Here is a 16699-nt window from a genome sequence, read left to right on the forward strand (position 1 = left end):
CTTCATTGAGTCCCAAGCCCCGTTTCTCATAGGAAAAAATGGAAAATTTTCACCCGACCCTCCTGAGTAGGTCAGACTCGTGATGACAGATTTAATCTCCCGGCGCCATCGATCTGAGTGTGCGAGAGTCACGGGAGCCGCACTGTGTGCAACAATGCTGAGGCGTCGTGGGCCGTGTTCGAGTCCGTGTCGACACTAGGGGGACTATCGCACCAGAGCTATGCCAGCATAACTCTCTAGTGTAGCTGCAGAGCGCAGCCTTGGGAGGGGTTTTCCACCTGCCCCCTTGGTGACAGCAGCATTCTTCCATCCACCGAGCTGTGTCTACACTGGACGTTAGGACAGCACAGCAGAGCTTCGGCGCTTAGGGGTGGGGATTTTTCACACCCCTGAGTGCCGGAGCTAGGCCAGTGTGAGATTTGTAAGTGTAGACCAGGCCTCGGTGTGCAGCTGCCTCATTTTAGCTTGGGCTTTTTATCCCTTTTGTGATGTTTAAGCATGCTTTTTGCTCTTAACTGTTTGGTACTGTCAGTAGCAACAGCACAAGCCCACAGACACTGCACTCTTCGTACAAACTGTGCCGCCAAATCTTTTCAGAGGTAAATACCCCAGTAATAAACTCTAAGATCCGAGGGAGAGAGAAATGAAGGGACATAGGCAGGGGAGAAAGGAGGGGATTTCAGAGGGGATCAGTGAGGCAGACGGACACAGCGAGGCTGTTTCAAATATCAGGAGCTAGGAGGAGAAAGCTTTTGCCCCACGAGTGGTGGGACTGGAAGAAGGGGCAGGAGGAGGCTGACCCTGAGCAGACTGTGTGGGGAGGGCTAGCCAGAAAGACACAATCCTGACGCAGATTGGTACAAGCCTGCTGAGGCTGTTGTTTTGCGTTAATGTTGAAAAGATCAGGGAGCCGGAGGAGCCGTTTGAAGAGGGTGGTTATGTGCATCTGAAAAGGCAGGGAGCAGTGTTCCGCCCGGGCTGTGGTCTCGGGAACTGGGATGTGGGGCGGGCAGTTGAGGAGTTCCTGGCAGGGCCGAGATCAGGCTCTGCCACGCGCTGGGCGCTGTTGCAGAGGCGGATAGATTTGGTTGGTTTGCAGACATGGGAAATGGGGGGTAGGAAAGACTGACCAGGGTTGAGGTTGATTCATTGAATTTTGTTTGTTTTCATCTTTCTTTCAGGACTTGCACCTGCACAAATTCTTCCAGTACTGCCAGCTGGTTCAGGCAGGAGCTAAAGAAGTTCCAGGAGAGCTTGTTAAATATCTAAAGGTGAATAGTGTCTTTCCCTGACCCTTTTACAGTCCACCAGTGAACACCCAGCTGGCTTTTCAAGTCACTCAGTCGCAACTAAGTATTCCATGTGGAGTATGCAAATAGGGCTTTAAATGCGAGTGTGGGACAGTAATAGAGTTACTGATCTCAATAATGCTTTCAGGTATGTGCATCGGTACCGCTGGACACCTACGAGTCAGCAGCCCCATAGCCTAGAAAGTAAATGGCTTATCACTGGAGTTAAGTCAGATGTATATAAGCTCATCAGTATTAATCCCTAGTTACTATAACACATGATGCAGGGATTCTGCGCTATATGCTCCGTACAGTGCAGGCAGCGTGCGTAGCTTCACTAGCACTGTGTGGTGGGTGTACTGCAAACCCCTTGTCTTTCCCTTCGCTTCCCTGCACGGATGTGCCACTTCGTGTTGTTCTTAAATTAAATATCAAGACGCTAAAGAGAGACCATTCACCAAACGCAATGGTGCGCGGTGTTACGAGCCACTCCAGTCCGTCCCTGATTTCCTGGAAGCCCCTCCCCTGTTCTGATGTCATTTCCTGCTCTGCCCTATCTCTTCATACTGCAGGGACCCCTGAGCTGTAAAGGGCCATGTGTCTGGTGCTGCAGCACAGATAATTGGTTGCTCAGTTGTCTGGCACACCCTGCAGCAACGTCCGTTTTTAGGCTTTTGTGGAAACGGCGGAGCCCCTGTGAGAAAGGCCCCTCCTCTCTACACCCATTAGGGTCTGACCCAGCTCCCACTGATGCTGACAAGGGTTTTCCATTGACAGCATTGGAAATTGGGTCAGACCCTCAGAAACTAGGACGAGGACACGGTCACTGTCCTTGTGAGATCCCGAACAGCGCACGTTGAAAGATAACGCCCGTCTTCACCCGAGTTAATGTTCCCAGTGTTCTGCTCTTTCAGAGGTGTGCTCTCCTCTCTGCTTACGTGATTCGCTCAGAAATCCTCGCCGCTGTTTTCACTTTCGTTCTGATTTTTATGAGGGTGTGAACGTAGTGGCATTTGTGCAGCTTCCAAGTGCCCTCTAGTGGTAAAGGTCCAAAGAGTGCCCATTCATAGCAGCAGTTTCCCGTAAATGAGGGAGTAATTCCCTTGCCTGGCAGATGTCACAGGTACATAAGTCACAGAATGTTTCCTGATCTCACAGGTGGATTTGCTACATTGAACCTAGCTGGCATCAATGATTTCCCAAAGGTGGAATGATATTTTATATTGCACCTATACTCCCATGCTGCTGTAGGTACTGAAGATGCCCTTGGATTAGCATAATCTCTTATTTTCAGCAATTTATAATCTGTGTGCAGCAATTTTTTTGCCATCTTGAAATTTGGCCCATGTGGCCGATAGCTCAGAATTGAATTTTAATTTTAAAGGAACCCCAATTCCCATCCCACTGAAATCTGAAGGTGGGTTGTAGGATCAGGCCCAAGTTTTTATAAACAGTAACTTCTGAACAGGACAAAAACTTTCTGTTCACCGTTTCTGATAGCTTTATGATAAGAACTTGTCTTCAAGTGTGATTCTATAGCAAAGAGGTAGATCATTTAGTGTTAAAAATCATTGGATATATTTCATAGATCTAAATATTGTTTTAAGGAATAAAAATAATCACACCTTTAATAATAATGGCGAGCACTTAAATAGTAGTTTCCATGTTCAAAACACTTTACAACGATAATCTAATGAAGCCTCAGCCCCCTGAGATAGGCAAGTAGTGATTGTTAGTCCTCTTTCACAGATAGGGAAACTGAGGCAGAGATGTTGTGTCACATTGCCAAGGCCGTAGAGGGAGTCCGTGTCAGAGTCAGGGCTTAGCACCTCTGAAAATGAAGCCACTTTTCTTTAGGTCCCTAAATATGGACTCGGGCTGGGGAATGGCCGAGTGACAGTGAGCTAATATTTAAACTCACAGGGTCAAACTTTCAAAAGCACCTAAGTCCCATGTTCAAAAGTGGATCTAGGCACTCAGGAGCCTGAGTATCATTGCACATCAGTGGGAGTTAGGCACCGAAGTGCCAGAGTTGCTTTTGAAAGTTTTCCCCTAATCACAAAAAGAGAGTTGGGATCAAAATTTCAGCTTTAATCGTTGGGATATATGGGGCCCTTGGGAGCCAGCACGTGGCTTCTCGTAAAAGCAGTTGAGTCATTCCAAGACAGCGCTGGCTGTTGGGGCACATCTGAGGGCAGTATTTATGATCCTTGGGAATTCTTTACTTGCACTGGTGTGAGGAGCTGGCCGGGTAATTCCAACCTCTCCTCCTTTCTTTCCAACTGGGAAGCCCTCGCCTTTATTAATGCCTGCACGGGTGCAAAAATTTCTGTGCAAAGTAAACACAGGGCAACATCTGTAACATATCAGGCTAAAAGCCATGTGTTTTCAACCTTTGTTCTAGTGTTTGCACGCCATGGAGATCCGAGTGATGATACAGTTTCTACCGGTAATTCTTACGCAACTGTTCAGAGTCCTCACAGATGTGAGCCAGGAGGATGAAGTAGCTGTCAACTGCACCATGTAAGAGTCTGCTAATCAGGGCGGCTTTCTTCCATTATAAATATAAAGCTGTAAGTCAGATTTTTTCAAAGGAATTCTGACATTCCGTCACCAAAAAAAGAAAAAACTTAACATTCCCCCAACTGATATTTCTATTAAAGGTCTTACTGACCTCCACAAACAGAGTTGGAAGTCAGCTTGCTTTAGCAAAAGATCTTGCCTTTTTTATTTAAAAGTATTTGGAGATGAAATCAGAGATCTGGGGAATTGGATTTTCCCTCTTTTGTTATTTTACTTCTTGGCTTCAAAACTTTATTTTTGGAGGGCCAAGCTCTTCCTGAGCTGTGCTGGGTAGAATTTGCTCTTGTGAGTGGTCCTGCTGGGGGCAGGAGTAAATGTTATTCAGCATGAGTAAGGGTTGCAGAATCTGACCCTAATTGTCTTGAGGATCCTGACGTTGTTTGAGTGAGACTGGAGTCGCCTGTCTACTCTGAACTGTCACTTCCCACCACATCCTAGAGCCTGAATCAGAATTGGTTCGTTGTCTAGTATTATTAAAAATCACTTATATAGCACTGCCTGTTACAGGCTGGGACATGGGCGGTCAGGCCTAGAGGTCCGAGTAGGAGTCAGGAGCTGGAGCTGAGGGTGAGAACCAGAGTCAAATGCTGGATGCCAGAGCCCAGAGTCCAAGCTGGAGCTGGAGCCAGAAGAACAGGGACAGGAACCCGGAGCTGGCCAGGGAAGCAGGAACGAGGCAGGGAAGCAGGCAAGACTGGAAGGCAGCTCCAATGTAGCAGCTAACCAGGAGCTCACCAATTGCACAGCCAACTTCCTGTGCGTAAATAGTGCAGCTGGGCCAATTGGTGGGGTCAGGTGCTCCTTCAATCAGGGCTCCTGTGGGCGGTACCTCTGGTGGGGCTAGGATGCCATTAGCTGCTTCGCCCACCCCCTGCTAGCAAGCTGCTGGATGGTTGCTGGGATATGAAGGTTGTCTGGTGACCTAGGAGCCCCAGGTTCGAGACCCATGGATCCTCGTGCTGAATATGCATAGTGCTCATGACCATGTATGACGTCTCGTTCCCCTTAGTGCACAGCTTACGATCAAAATGGTTCCGCAGCAGGTTTGTATAATTTTTGGTGGTGCGGGTCCAAGTCCTGTTACCCTCCCCCCAACCCCCCAGGCTCAGGGAGGGAGTTTGGGTGCAGGCTCTGGGCTGGGGCAGGGGGTTGGGGTGCAGTAGGGGATGCAGGGGGTGGGCTCTGGGAGGGAGTTGGGGTGCAGGCTCTGGGCTGGGGCAAGGGGTTGGGGTGCAGTAGGGGGTGCAGGGGGTGGGCTCTGGGAGGGAGTTGGGGTGCGGGCTCTGGGCTGGGGCAAGGGGTTGGGGTGCAGTAGGGGGTGCAGGGGGTGGGCTCTGGGAGGGAGTTTGGGTGCAGGTCCAAAGTCCTGTTACCCTCCCCCCAACCCCCCAGGCTCAGGGAGGGAGTTTGGGTGCAGGCTCTGGGCTGGGGCAAGGGGTTGGGGTGCAGTAGGGGGTGCAGGGGGTGGGCTCTGGGAGGGAGTTTGGGTGCGGGCTCTGGGCTGGGGCGGGGGTTGGCGTGCAGTAGAGGGTGCAGGGGGCGGGCTCTGGGCTGGGGCAGGAGGTTAAGGTGCAGGAAGGGGTGCGGGGGTGGGTTCGGAGGGAGTTTGGGTGCTGGGTCTGGGCTGAGGCAGGCAGTTGGGGTGCGGGAGGGGGTATGGGAGTGCAGTGCTTACCTCGGGCAGCTCCCGAAAGCGACCCACACCCGCCACTGGCAGCAGCTCCTAGGCAGGGGACCGGAGGGGTCTCCATGGGCCGCTGCCCGCAGGCACCGTCCCTGCAGCTCCCATTGGCCACAGCTCGGGGTGGGGGCAGCGCGCGGAGACACTTACCCCCCTCCCCCCGGGGCCACAGGGCCATGAAGCATAGCAGGCGAGCAGGAAGCCACCTTAGCCCCGTTGTGCTGGTGGCGGGGGCCCTTTTAAATTGCCTGGGGGCGGCAGGCGGGGCGGGGGGAGAGACCCGGCTCCGAACTTTGGTGGAGCCGGGCCCCCGCACTCTCATATTGGTGGAGCCGGGGCACCACGCGCCCATACAACTCGCCGCCCCTTGCAGAAGCGTCATTCAGGAGGAAAGGGTCTGGAGAGATTGCTGAGAGTAGAGACGTGGAGCATTCCTAGGAGAAGGATTTGGAGGAGAAGACGCAGTGCGAGGAGGAATGCGGGTGGGTGTGATCAGCTGGCCCCTTCCAATGACTCTGCTGGGTTGATTTAGATTTTGAAAAAATAGGTTTGAGAAACCCCAGCATCAATGGGAAGGTTTCCACATTTCTTAAATCTCCAGTGAAAACTGGCTTGTGTTGGCATTTGAAAATTCCCCTGCCGTGTTTGGAAGCCCAACGCTGCAACTCTAGGCCAGGGGGTGAAAGCCAGAGGGCAGCTGGCTGGGCTGCAGTTCTCCCTGGCTGCAGCTGAGAGAGATGGAGAGAGGAAACCCCAGGCGTAGCAGTGAGTAGTAACATTGCTTTTTAAAACACCTTTTGCTCCTGGTAATCTAAGACACAGTCAAAATGCAGGTCAATGTCTCTGGGGCCTGGTTCACTTGTCAAACGGTTACACACTGGTGCCGCTCCACTGCAGAGCCTCAAGGAGAGGAGAATCAGCCCCATAGATTTAACCAAACACGGCAGGCTTGCCCACATTGGGAGTAGAGGGCAGGGGGGCCTCTGTCCTGCCCCAGCCCCCTCTCTCTCACCCCCACTGGAGTTGGAGGGCATTCAGTCGGGCTAGAATGTCTCCAGGGTGAACCTCCTCCACTGCCAAAGGGCTCACGCTCAGGAAGTGTGTCTGATCACACCAGCTACAGGGACTAGCCCGAATGCTCTGTTCGCGAGCTGGATGACCTCACCCTTGCATGTCACGGAGTGCTCTGTAGTGAGCAGAACCCCCTGGTTTGTTTTTGTAGGGTTCTTCTCCACATCGTGTCCAAGTGCCATGAGGAAGGACTAGATCATTACTTACGGTCCTTCATAAAGGTCAGTCAGGACAATGCTCTGGTCTGGAAAATTCCTCACCGCGAGCAAGCACCTCACTGGCCTGACGATGTCCCTGTTCTTTTGTAGTACGGCTTCCGTGCAGAGAAACCCAGCACCTCACAGGCAAAGACGACCCATGACATCCTGGCCGTCGCCATGGCCACAGTGCTGAAGCAGTCAGCAGATTTTCTAGCCATCAATAAGCTGCTCAAGGTAAAGGGGTAGCTGGCCATTTACTGTAAACTGCCGGAGAGGGAAGGGGGAAAGGTCAGGGGCTCCGGGTTACAAAGCCACTTCTGTCCACTCAAACCCATCCCCAGGATCAGAGGCTCACCGTGCCCGGGCGAGCCTTTGTAATCTGTTCCCAGGTCCCCCTCCCAGCAGACACTGATCCCTGCTCGCCCTGCAGGAGACACAGCTGTGACTGTGATTCCTAGTCCGACGCACCTCACGGATTTCTCTGTGTGCAATCGGATTCATTCATTTAACATACAGACTCCACTCAGGGGGAGTGTTCCTTACACTGCTGATTTTGCATTCCCCTGGAGACAGACAGCATTTCTGCCTCCTGTAGCCTAGGAACGTGTCCCTTTCTGTGCCCTCCCTCTACCCATGCATAATGTTCTTTGGGCCTGTAGGCGTGCGGACTCACTCCTGCAGCGCATCCTGCTGGCCTTTTCGGGAATTAGCTCATCCAGCCATTGGAGCGCCCTCTGCAGGCCGGTGATCTGCCTTGCCACTGGCCCCATGTCCCTCCCAGGACCCCAGTGCCCCTTTCTCTGGGTGCTGCCCCCTGGCAGTACCCCCACAGTTCTCGGTCTCCCCCTCCCAGGGGAACCCCCACCCACTATCCCCACTTTGCCTCAGTCTTGGCTACTGCCCAGTCTCCATCTAGCCCCTGTTCACTGGGGCAGACTGCAGTATCAGCCACTCATCACAGGCGAACGGGTTCGGACCTGCTGCCTCAGCCTACCCGTGGGCTGCCCCCTGCAACCCAGTACCTACTAGACCTTACCAGGCCTGCAGCTTTCCTAGGCCGGAGCTCCCCGGCTCCCTTGGTCTTTCCCCAGCCCTGCTCCACTCCACTCCAGATACCTGGTTAACCTCCCTGCAGCTAGGCCCTTCTCTCTCTGAAGTCAGAGAGAAAGTGCTGAGCTCCTGGCTCCCAGCCTCTTATACAGGCCAGCTGTGGCCTGATTGGGGTGTGGCCCAGCTGCGGCTGCTTCCCCAATCAGCCCAGCTTTTAGAGCTGCAGCTCTCTGCAGGGCTGCTTTTAACCCCTGCAGCCCTCTTTCAGGGCTGGTTTCAAGCCCTTCAGGGCAGGAGCGGGTGTCCACCCCGCTACAGGGCCCCGTAATGCGCTGCCTTACCCCCCATTCCAGCCCCAGTGACGTCAGCTGGCCCTTCCTATGTGCCTTTGCATAACGACATAGCCCCTGATCCTGCAAGTGGCTCTTCTCCAGGCAGACCCTGGCACCTGAGGGAGACCAGTTGATTTCAGGGGGACTCTGTCCAAGTATCAGGGTTGACCTGCTTGGATCCGAGTGCAAGAGGGGGGTGGTAGTTGCAAGCATTTTGAAGCTGTAATCTACTTACGAGCAGAGCCTTACGTCTGTGTTTTGGATTCAGTTTAAAAGGCTTATTTAAGACATGCATGAAGGGATGCTCTTGGTTTAAACTGTCATCCGTATTACTCCTCCAGTCATTACAATACTGCATTTTTTGATTCAGACCAATGCGCTCAATCTTGCTGGGAGATCGAACTGATGATCTCCATTTGTTTGTTCTAGTACTCCTGGTTTTTCTTTGAAGCACTGGCAAAGTCGATGGCAATGTACCTGTTAGAGGAAAACAAAATCAAGGTAAGCATGACTGCCCATGACCCGTACCAAAGAGAGATGTCACAATGCAATATTCATTCAGACAGCTATTCTGCAAACTTGATCTTCAAAAAAATGTGTAAACCTTTCTAAACAAACCAAAAAAACCCCAGCCAGATAGTTTTTTCTTCTCTCTCCCCACTTCCCCTCCATTGTAATTCTATGTCACTGTAAACATTTGTGGTCTTTTTCTTATGGTCAGTGCAGCACAGACCTCCTGTACTTGAGCTAAAGGAGTAGCTCCGTTAGTTGGTAGCAGTAGTAGGCTGTTCTCCTCTAAGGTCCCAGCCACTTGCGGGGCACATGATGCACCATTTTCTGGTGTGTAACTAAACATTTCTTTACGCGAATGCTTAAAGGGAGCTTTCACATGGACTCCCATCTCTCAGACCTGATTGTACGCTGTGGTATTTGATTTCAGCTTCCCAGAGCCCAGCGGTTTCCTGACTCCTACCATCATGTTTTACATTCACTGCTTCTTGCCATAATTCCCCATGTGACTATTCGCTACAGTGAAATCCCCGAGGAGTCAAGGAATGTCAACTTTAGTTTGGCCAACTTCCTGAAGGTCAGTCGATTCCTGCTCTCTCCCAGGCTTAATAAATAAAAGGCAGCTAGCACTGAACAGGCTATGAATTCACAAGCTGGGCAGACATGGCTTTGCTGCGTCATCTCTGCACGTCCTGGGACTAGACTCTTTCTGTCATGGTTAGCTTTTGTAGCAGGTAAGAAGCAATGAGGACTCTCCACTTTTAATATATGGAGATATACCTATCTCCTAGAACTGGAAGGGACCCTGAAGGGTCATTGAGTCCAGCCCCCTGCCTTCACTAGCAGGACCAAGTACTGATTTTGCCCCAGATCCCTAAGTGGCCCCCTCAAGGATTGAACTCACAACCGTGGGTTTAGCAGGCCAATGCTCAATATAGGGCCTGCCGTCATGCCTAGCAGCTGTATCAGGGCTGTGATTAAATGTGTGCACTCTCATTTGAATGTTTCTTGTGTCCCCTTGAGACTGAAGTGAGATCATCCAGTACATTTCAGAGAAAAAAGCTTATAGATCACATGGGACTTGAGTAGCCCTGCAGAAGGACACGGCTTGGACTCTTGACAGGACTCTTGGTGAATTGACTATTGGGATGTAGAGAAGATTTAGGATGGTGACGTTCTTTTCTAATGATTGCTGACATGCTTCACTGTGCTTTCTGCAGCGCTGTTTGACATTTATGGACAGAGGGTTTATTTTTAACTTGATAAATGACTACATTTCGGGATTCAGCCGCAAAGACCCTAAGGTGAGCGTCGGATTTATTGAAATAGCATGGGGGGGGGGTGTTATTTGTCAGCATCAAACAGAGTTTTGCAGTAATTATTTTGCACTGTAATTGGCTGCCACATGGACACAATTGCTGCAATATCAGCGAAGTGTAGCGACGTCTCCGTGTGCGCCAAGAGCGCCAATACCATTCTAAATTTTAAAACAACCTGAGAGAATTGGAGCAACCAAACTCAAGAGATGCTAGGGAGTATCCAGCCCAGGGTAGCAAGAGAGGGTATGGGAGACCAAGAGCGGGGTAGCAGAGGACAGGAGGTCACGGTGGCTTATAATGACTGCAGAGAAGAGACACAGGAAGCAGGACATAAACCAGCCGTAATCAGTTACTGATACTATTGAGACCAAGCTGGTGTCGTGCAAGCCCCATTCCTGTGCTAACTCCACAAGCGGAAAACAAGAAGTACATTGAATGCCAACTGGCAATGAGCTGGTCAAACTAAAATCTTATGTCTTTTATCCAGATACTGGTTGAATTCAAGTTTGAATTTCTGCAAACAATTTGCAATCATGAGCATTACATTCCTTTAAATTTACCGATGACCTTTGCCAGACCGAAACTTCAGAGAGTTCAAGGTACGTCCTTTTCCTGTTGAACTGGTTAGAAAGCCCTACTTTATCGGCCGTGATGGGTTCCCTCGGTGGCATTTGGTGTTGTTTTTATGTAACGCCCCTTGGTGAGCCCCATTTTAATTTTAATGCTTCTGTGTTGCTGGGCCCATGTAACTACAGACAGACTCTTGGTCAACACTTTCTGTATTTCCTACCTTTAAATAAACCCGTCGAGTTTTCTGGACAGGGTTCAGTGACTACGTTGTATGTAGTGTATCTAACTGCCCTTTCCCACAACCTCTGAGCTCCGTCCCCAAAGAGGATGGCTGTTCCCAGGGACAGGGCACTAGCCTGTGACACAGGAGATCTGGTTTAATTCCCCGCTGTGCTGCTGGTTCAATGGGTGACTGGGTCTCTCTGTGCCTCGGGGTATGTCTACACTGGAAAAAAACAAAACAAAAACAAACCCGTGGTGGCAAGTCTCAGAGCTCAGGTCTACAGACTGGGGCTCACGGGGCTGGTGCAACGGCACTAAAAATAGCTGCGTAAACGTGCCTGCTCAGGCTCTGAGCCCTACCCCCATTGCTGAGCTTCAGAGCCAGAGCGGGAATGGCTGCATGCTGTCATTTGAGCTCCGCAAGCCCAAGACTCACCATCATGGGATTTTCTGCAGCGTAGATGTCTCCTCAGTCCCCCCTCTGTCCCATGGGGATAACAGCACTGCCCTACCTCCGAGGGAGCGCCAAGGCGAACTGCGTTCAGTTGGAGCGCTCAGGCACAGATCAGCATCTTCCTGTCTGTTTTCTCGCGTTACTTACTTCTCTGAGCTGCCCGGCCCAGACTAATCTCTGTCACACTCACGTAAAGCTGGCCTTTTGTCCGTCTGGCCCGGTGTAACAGCATGCACTGCTGGAAGTGGCTGGGAAAGAGAGGAGCCGTTACACCCTGGGATGTCTGCTGACTGCTTATGGTTAACGCAATAGGACAGGATGCTCTGACTTGGTTAACATACGTCTCTGTACTTGCAGCATTCAGACTGAAAAACTAAAAGCCACTGAGCTCCTGCCCCATAGTTCCCTGCTGCCAGTGTCTGCCATTTAAGTCGTTTTCCTTCCTTTTAAAAAAACGTGCATATGTTAATGAGTGTGAATCGGTTCACCACGGTCACCAGGATCCTGCTGGCGTGAGAAAGTGGCACAGCCGCCTCCTCAAATGTGCACACAATAGAAGTGGCATTGACATGTCCATTCTGCCTGCCCTTGCAGAGGAGCATCCTGGGGCATGTCGGTGGTGAAGTGGGCAGGTCTGTACGTGTAGTTCATGGCGTATGGAGTTGTCTGACCCAAGGGAAGAACCCTTCACGCCACCCCTTTAGTACTGTGTTCACGCTAGAGAAGGACTAGTTTGCATATGGCTGGGAACAGGGGACATGGTGTGAGCAGACACATCGCATGCAGACCATGCCCGCTTCGGGTCCCACTCCGTTATCTCTCAGAGGCATCTCAGAGCAGTTTGTCTGTGGCTTTCCAGGGCAGGGATAATGAGAAGTCAGTTTTCACATCCCCTCCCTCCCCCTGTAGGTTTCCTGAAAGACATCTGTGTTTCATCAGCAGCTAGAATTTGGCACTGCTTTTGTAAACAGAACTAACACTGGCCAGGTTTTGCGGGTCGCTGTCAGCCAGCTAAACAATAGATTAGTAGAAACACAAGTTACTATGTGTGAAGAAGTGGGTTTTTTCCCCACGAAAGCTTATTCCCAAATAAATCTGTTAGTCTTTAAGATGCCACCGGACTCCTTGTTGTTAATGTGCTAACAGCGTGTAACACCACCATCAAGACTGTCCCCTGCCCAAGGCTGAGGGCAGGATTACTTAATACTGTTCAGTTTTGCTGAATTTTTATTTGTTCCTTTTCTTTTTACATATTAATTAGATTTTTTTTCATTTGCTGTGGAACGGTTCACTTCAGTAGGTAGGTTTGACTGGGATCGTTGAATCATCTAATGTCAAATTAAATACACAGCTTCAAATCAACTAGCTTGCTTGCACCCAACTAACTGAAATAACCATGTTGTGTAATAGACGTAGACTTTTACTAAAACAATTAACAATCAATGCTAGATAGCTTCTCCAGCTTGCTTTCTGTTTTCTCCTAATCAAGAATTCACAGTTCAATTAATGTTGTATTGGACGATATGGACCAGCAGAATTTAAAATACCTATTATTTCTGTAAGCAGCATGACACAGCTGTTGGAAAACATAGTGTGGGATTTTCAAAGCGGTCTAGACACCCCAGGCCTAATCAGGTGTATCAGGGGAGCCTTCCACACTTGTGGGAGTTTCCAAAAGGCATCTGAGCCAAAAACAAGGTGGCTGTCCGCTCTGGGGGAAGGCCACAAGACTGGGAGCTTGCGGGCTATGCAGACTGTGTGTGTGTGCGTGCATTAGGGGAGAGCACAACAAGAGGTGGCCTTGGTGAAGTTGAACCGCCCTAAGCAGTGAAATGCTGGGCTGCATTGCTCCTTGGTGGCCGTGCTGCAGAGGCTGTGAGTCAGGAATAGCAAAAGATGTCTGCTGGCAGAGGTGAAGCCATCACAGCTCCTGGCAAGCAGGGCATTAACCCCACTGCCCGGTTAGCTCCCCAGGCCCTCGGGGGCATATTGAAAAAGCCTGGTGTTATAAACCAGCAGCAGGGACAGGGATGGGCAGTGAAGGTGTGTCCTCATGTGCCTCCCGTATGTTTTAGCTCTTCCTGCAGCTTGATCTTGTACAGTAATTGCAAGAAGCTGTCTCCTGTGTATTGGGACTCTGGAGTATTAGAACCTTTTCCTTTGCTGTCTGACCTGGGCTGAAGGAGGCAACACTGCCATTGGGGATGCAAAATAAACCAGTGTCCTGACTCAGTGTGCAGATTCCTTCCCAAGCCGCTGCGCCAAGTGGCCTATTGAAACTAGGCATCACTGCCATGATGTGTCTCATTCCACCACCCATTCGCCATCGCCCGCAGAGTGCCACACTCACTCCAGGATGCGAGCTTCTCGCTTGCTTGTTAGTTCGCAGTCGCATAAACAGCCCCAGAAAGATGCTGTGTCATTATTATAACCCCGCGAGTGGGCTAGTCCCCCGGTGCTAAGTATCGTTGGATCTTAGCAAATCTCTTCCATCTCTGTTCTCTGTGATTCTAGGACTTCAGTAAAACTCTGCTGAACTGGGCCCTGGAGAGGTAAATTTAACAAGGCTCTCTGAGGACCTTTAGGTCCAGCGCTGGCAAAACATTGTCATGAAAGAGAGAAGCAAATATCAATGTTTAACCTAAACAGGAGGCGCTAGTGGATGTCTGTGACCTTTTATGTGATTGAAGTCGGTGGGCAAAACCTCTGGTCAGTTCAGTCTTAATCAAAATGTTGCTGCATTGAATAATGGTTACAAAAGTTACAGGGCTGTTCATAGTCACTGAATCACACCAACATGAGAACGCTTTACAGAGGGGGCGGTATCTGTATTACGAATATATCATGATTGTGTTTTCTTTCTCTAAAACAAAATATTGCGAGCACTGTTCAGTGTTTTTCTGTTTTGTTGCAGATGTAAATCTTGAATACAATTTAACCGATGAGTATTGCAGGCATCACTTCTTGGTGGGGATGCTACTGAGGGAAACCGCTCTTGCTCTGCAGGACAATTATGATATCAGACTTACAGCCATCACTGTGTTAAAGAATCTGTTAATAAAGCATGCGTTTGACAATAGATACCAGCACAAGGTAAGGCATGACTTTATTGACGATTCAGCGTGTCTTTGGGTTCGATGCAAAGACACACAACAAACTTTTGGTTTTGAACAGTTCATTAGTATTTTATCACTTTTTAAAGACCAGTTCTGAATAATTGACAGGAGCTTCACTGTGTTATGGGGAAAGTTCAAGATGGAAATAGCTTAATCTTCAGTTAGTTATTCCCATTGGTTTTAGCCATATTGAGCGTTAAGGTGATAAGGCCCTGATCCAACAAGGTACTTAAGCATGTGATTAGCCATGGGCTACCTAAAGTTAAGCATGTGCTTTGCTGGACTAGGACTTAATTTAGCATCCTTGTATTAAATATGCAGTAATCTGGAGAGAGAACCAATCTCTATTTCTCTAAGGTAGCTTGATGTTTTTCTGACCAGTCGATCTCACACTACGGTAAAAGGATTTGGGTGAGGTTTGGTTTGAAATGCCCACATTGTGTTTAGGGTGCCTCTCTTACTCCAGCAGTTTTATGGTAAAACATTTTTAAATGTTGGAACTGTTCTGCTTCCCCATGACTTTCCCGCCAGTGACTTCTGAGATGTAGGATTTCTGCCAGCGTAACTCCTCTCTCTTTCGGGGGGAATTAGGCAGTCGGCATTTGGTATCAGGTTTGTTTTGCTTCTCGCTGATCTCTGTCGACTTCTGTAGCTTAGAAACTCTTCACTGCAATGCTCAGCGGTTGGCAAGTCATGTTGTAAGAATCAGTGAGATCAAGGAAAAGCTCCCTGTCCCTTCTCAGTGCAAGATAAGGGAACAAAAGCCACAACTCGTTAATTCAGTGGCACTTACTGGGTACTCCGTGATCGTGCAAATCAGGCCTCTCTTATTTAGAAGAAGGATGGTCTAGTGCTTAAGGTGCAGCCGGAGATCAGGAGAGTCAGGTTCAATTGCTTGTTCTGCCACATACTTCCTGTGTGATGTTGGGCATGTCACTTAGCCCTGCTGTTCCCCATCTATAAAAGAGGGATATTCATATTTCCTGCCTCACAGAGGTGTCGTGCGAATAAACATATTAAAGATAGTGATGGAGCAGTAGCTAACTCTTTCTAGGCTAGAGCAATCAGCAGGGATCATCATGGAGAAGCTGAGGAGCTTAACCGTGTCACCCACATTTGAAGAGATTGGTGGTTATCTTAACAGTTTGTGCCATTTATTGTCTTTCAGAACCAGCAGGCAAAAATAGCCCAGCTGTATCTGCCACTGGTCGCGCTGCTCTTAGAGAATATCCAGCGAGTGGCTGGCCGGGACACCCTGTACTCCTGTACGGCCGTGTCTAATTCTGTGAGTAACGCTACGTGCACTGAGGATTGGCAGGTCTCTTCCTCAGGATTTCTAGCTCGACTAGAGTGGCCGCCATCCAAGTGCCCCTCTTTTCCCTTCTTCACTGGGCACCGAAGATCCACCTCGCTCTCCCCTTGTCTCAGGGCCGATCAAGGTGCCCCCATTCCCCACCATATGTGACAGAGCAGGGCTTCTCCCTAACTTAAGCACTCGCTGGCAGACCCAGTCTCCTTGAAATAGGTTTATTTGTCCGTACATAAGCACACTCCACACACAAACAGTTCCTCGGCTCGCCCTTCGTCCTAGTGTTTCATGGCCTTCACTCCCAGGGGTCTGTGGTAATCCTGCTCTTTCAGCCTCACAGCCAGTTCTCTGTTCTCAGCCACCTTTGCTTCCCTTCTGGAACACCGGCCCCAGAGCCACCTTCTTGGGCACCTGGTCTCTTGTTCCAGGAACCCAACACCAGAGTTAGCTCCACTCCTTTGTGGTTCCTCTCCCCCGGCACAACCTGCCCCAGCCACTCTTCCTCCTCTTAGCCTCCGGCAGGCCTGTCTAGTCCCAGGGGTAGCCCTGCCCCCTTGGATTGGCTCCATTGGACTCACCTGCTCTGGCACAAGAGCACCGGGCCTGATCTTCCCGCGGGGACCAACCCCCCCCGTTCCGTTAGCTCTATCACCCTACCTGCAGTTTTTAGTATGTACTGCCAGTAGCCTGCTTTATAAACAAATAACTGTGTTCTCTTTTCCATAGCCCAGTTTGATCTCGCTTGTTTCATTCATTTCACATTCCTTTTCTACTCTGCTATAAATCTCTCTGCACTGTTAGGTGAGATTGCTTTGCCCTTTCATTTGCAGTTTATAACACGTTCTTTTGAGATCTACCCTATGTAAGTGTCATTATTTGAGGAAAGCGGGTTGTCGTAATGTGTTAATGTAAAACCAAGTCCTGCTCTCGCACAGACGTGGATTTACAATGGGAGTTGCATATTCATATCTGAGCTTGGCCCCGGGGTGAGCT

The 16699-nt window shown here is 49.9% G+C and overlaps 1 protein-coding gene across 1 annotated transcript in view; it reads left to right on the plus strand.

Annotated features, from left to right (window-relative positions):
- The window catches only part of DOCK11 (dedicator of cytokinesis 11), a 120894-nt gene that overhangs the window by 61631 nt on the left and 42564 nt on the right, over positions 1-16699 (plus strand). The window contains exons 23-32 of the mRNA XM_065410821.1: positions 1182-1271; positions 3694-3812; positions 6776-6845; positions 6933-7058; positions 8636-8707; positions 9147-9293; positions 9937-10020; positions 10523-10634; positions 14196-14374; positions 15566-15682. Coding sequence (XP_065266893.1) covers positions 1182-1271; positions 3694-3812; positions 6776-6845; positions 6933-7058; positions 8636-8707; positions 9147-9293; positions 9937-10020; positions 10523-10634; positions 14196-14374; positions 15566-15682 — 1116 coding nt within the window. The remainder of the gene's footprint in view (positions 1-1181; positions 1272-3693; positions 3813-6775; positions 6846-6932; positions 7059-8635; positions 8708-9146; positions 9294-9936; positions 10021-10522; positions 10635-14195; positions 14375-15565; positions 15683-16699) is intronic.

Source organism: Emys orbicularis, chromosome 9, assembly GCF_028017835.1.
Source record: "Emys orbicularis isolate rEmyOrb1 chromosome 9, rEmyOrb1.hap1, whole genome shotgun sequence".
NCBI classification, from domain to species: domain Eukaryota; kingdom Metazoa; phylum Chordata; order Testudines; family Emydidae; genus Emys; species Emys orbicularis.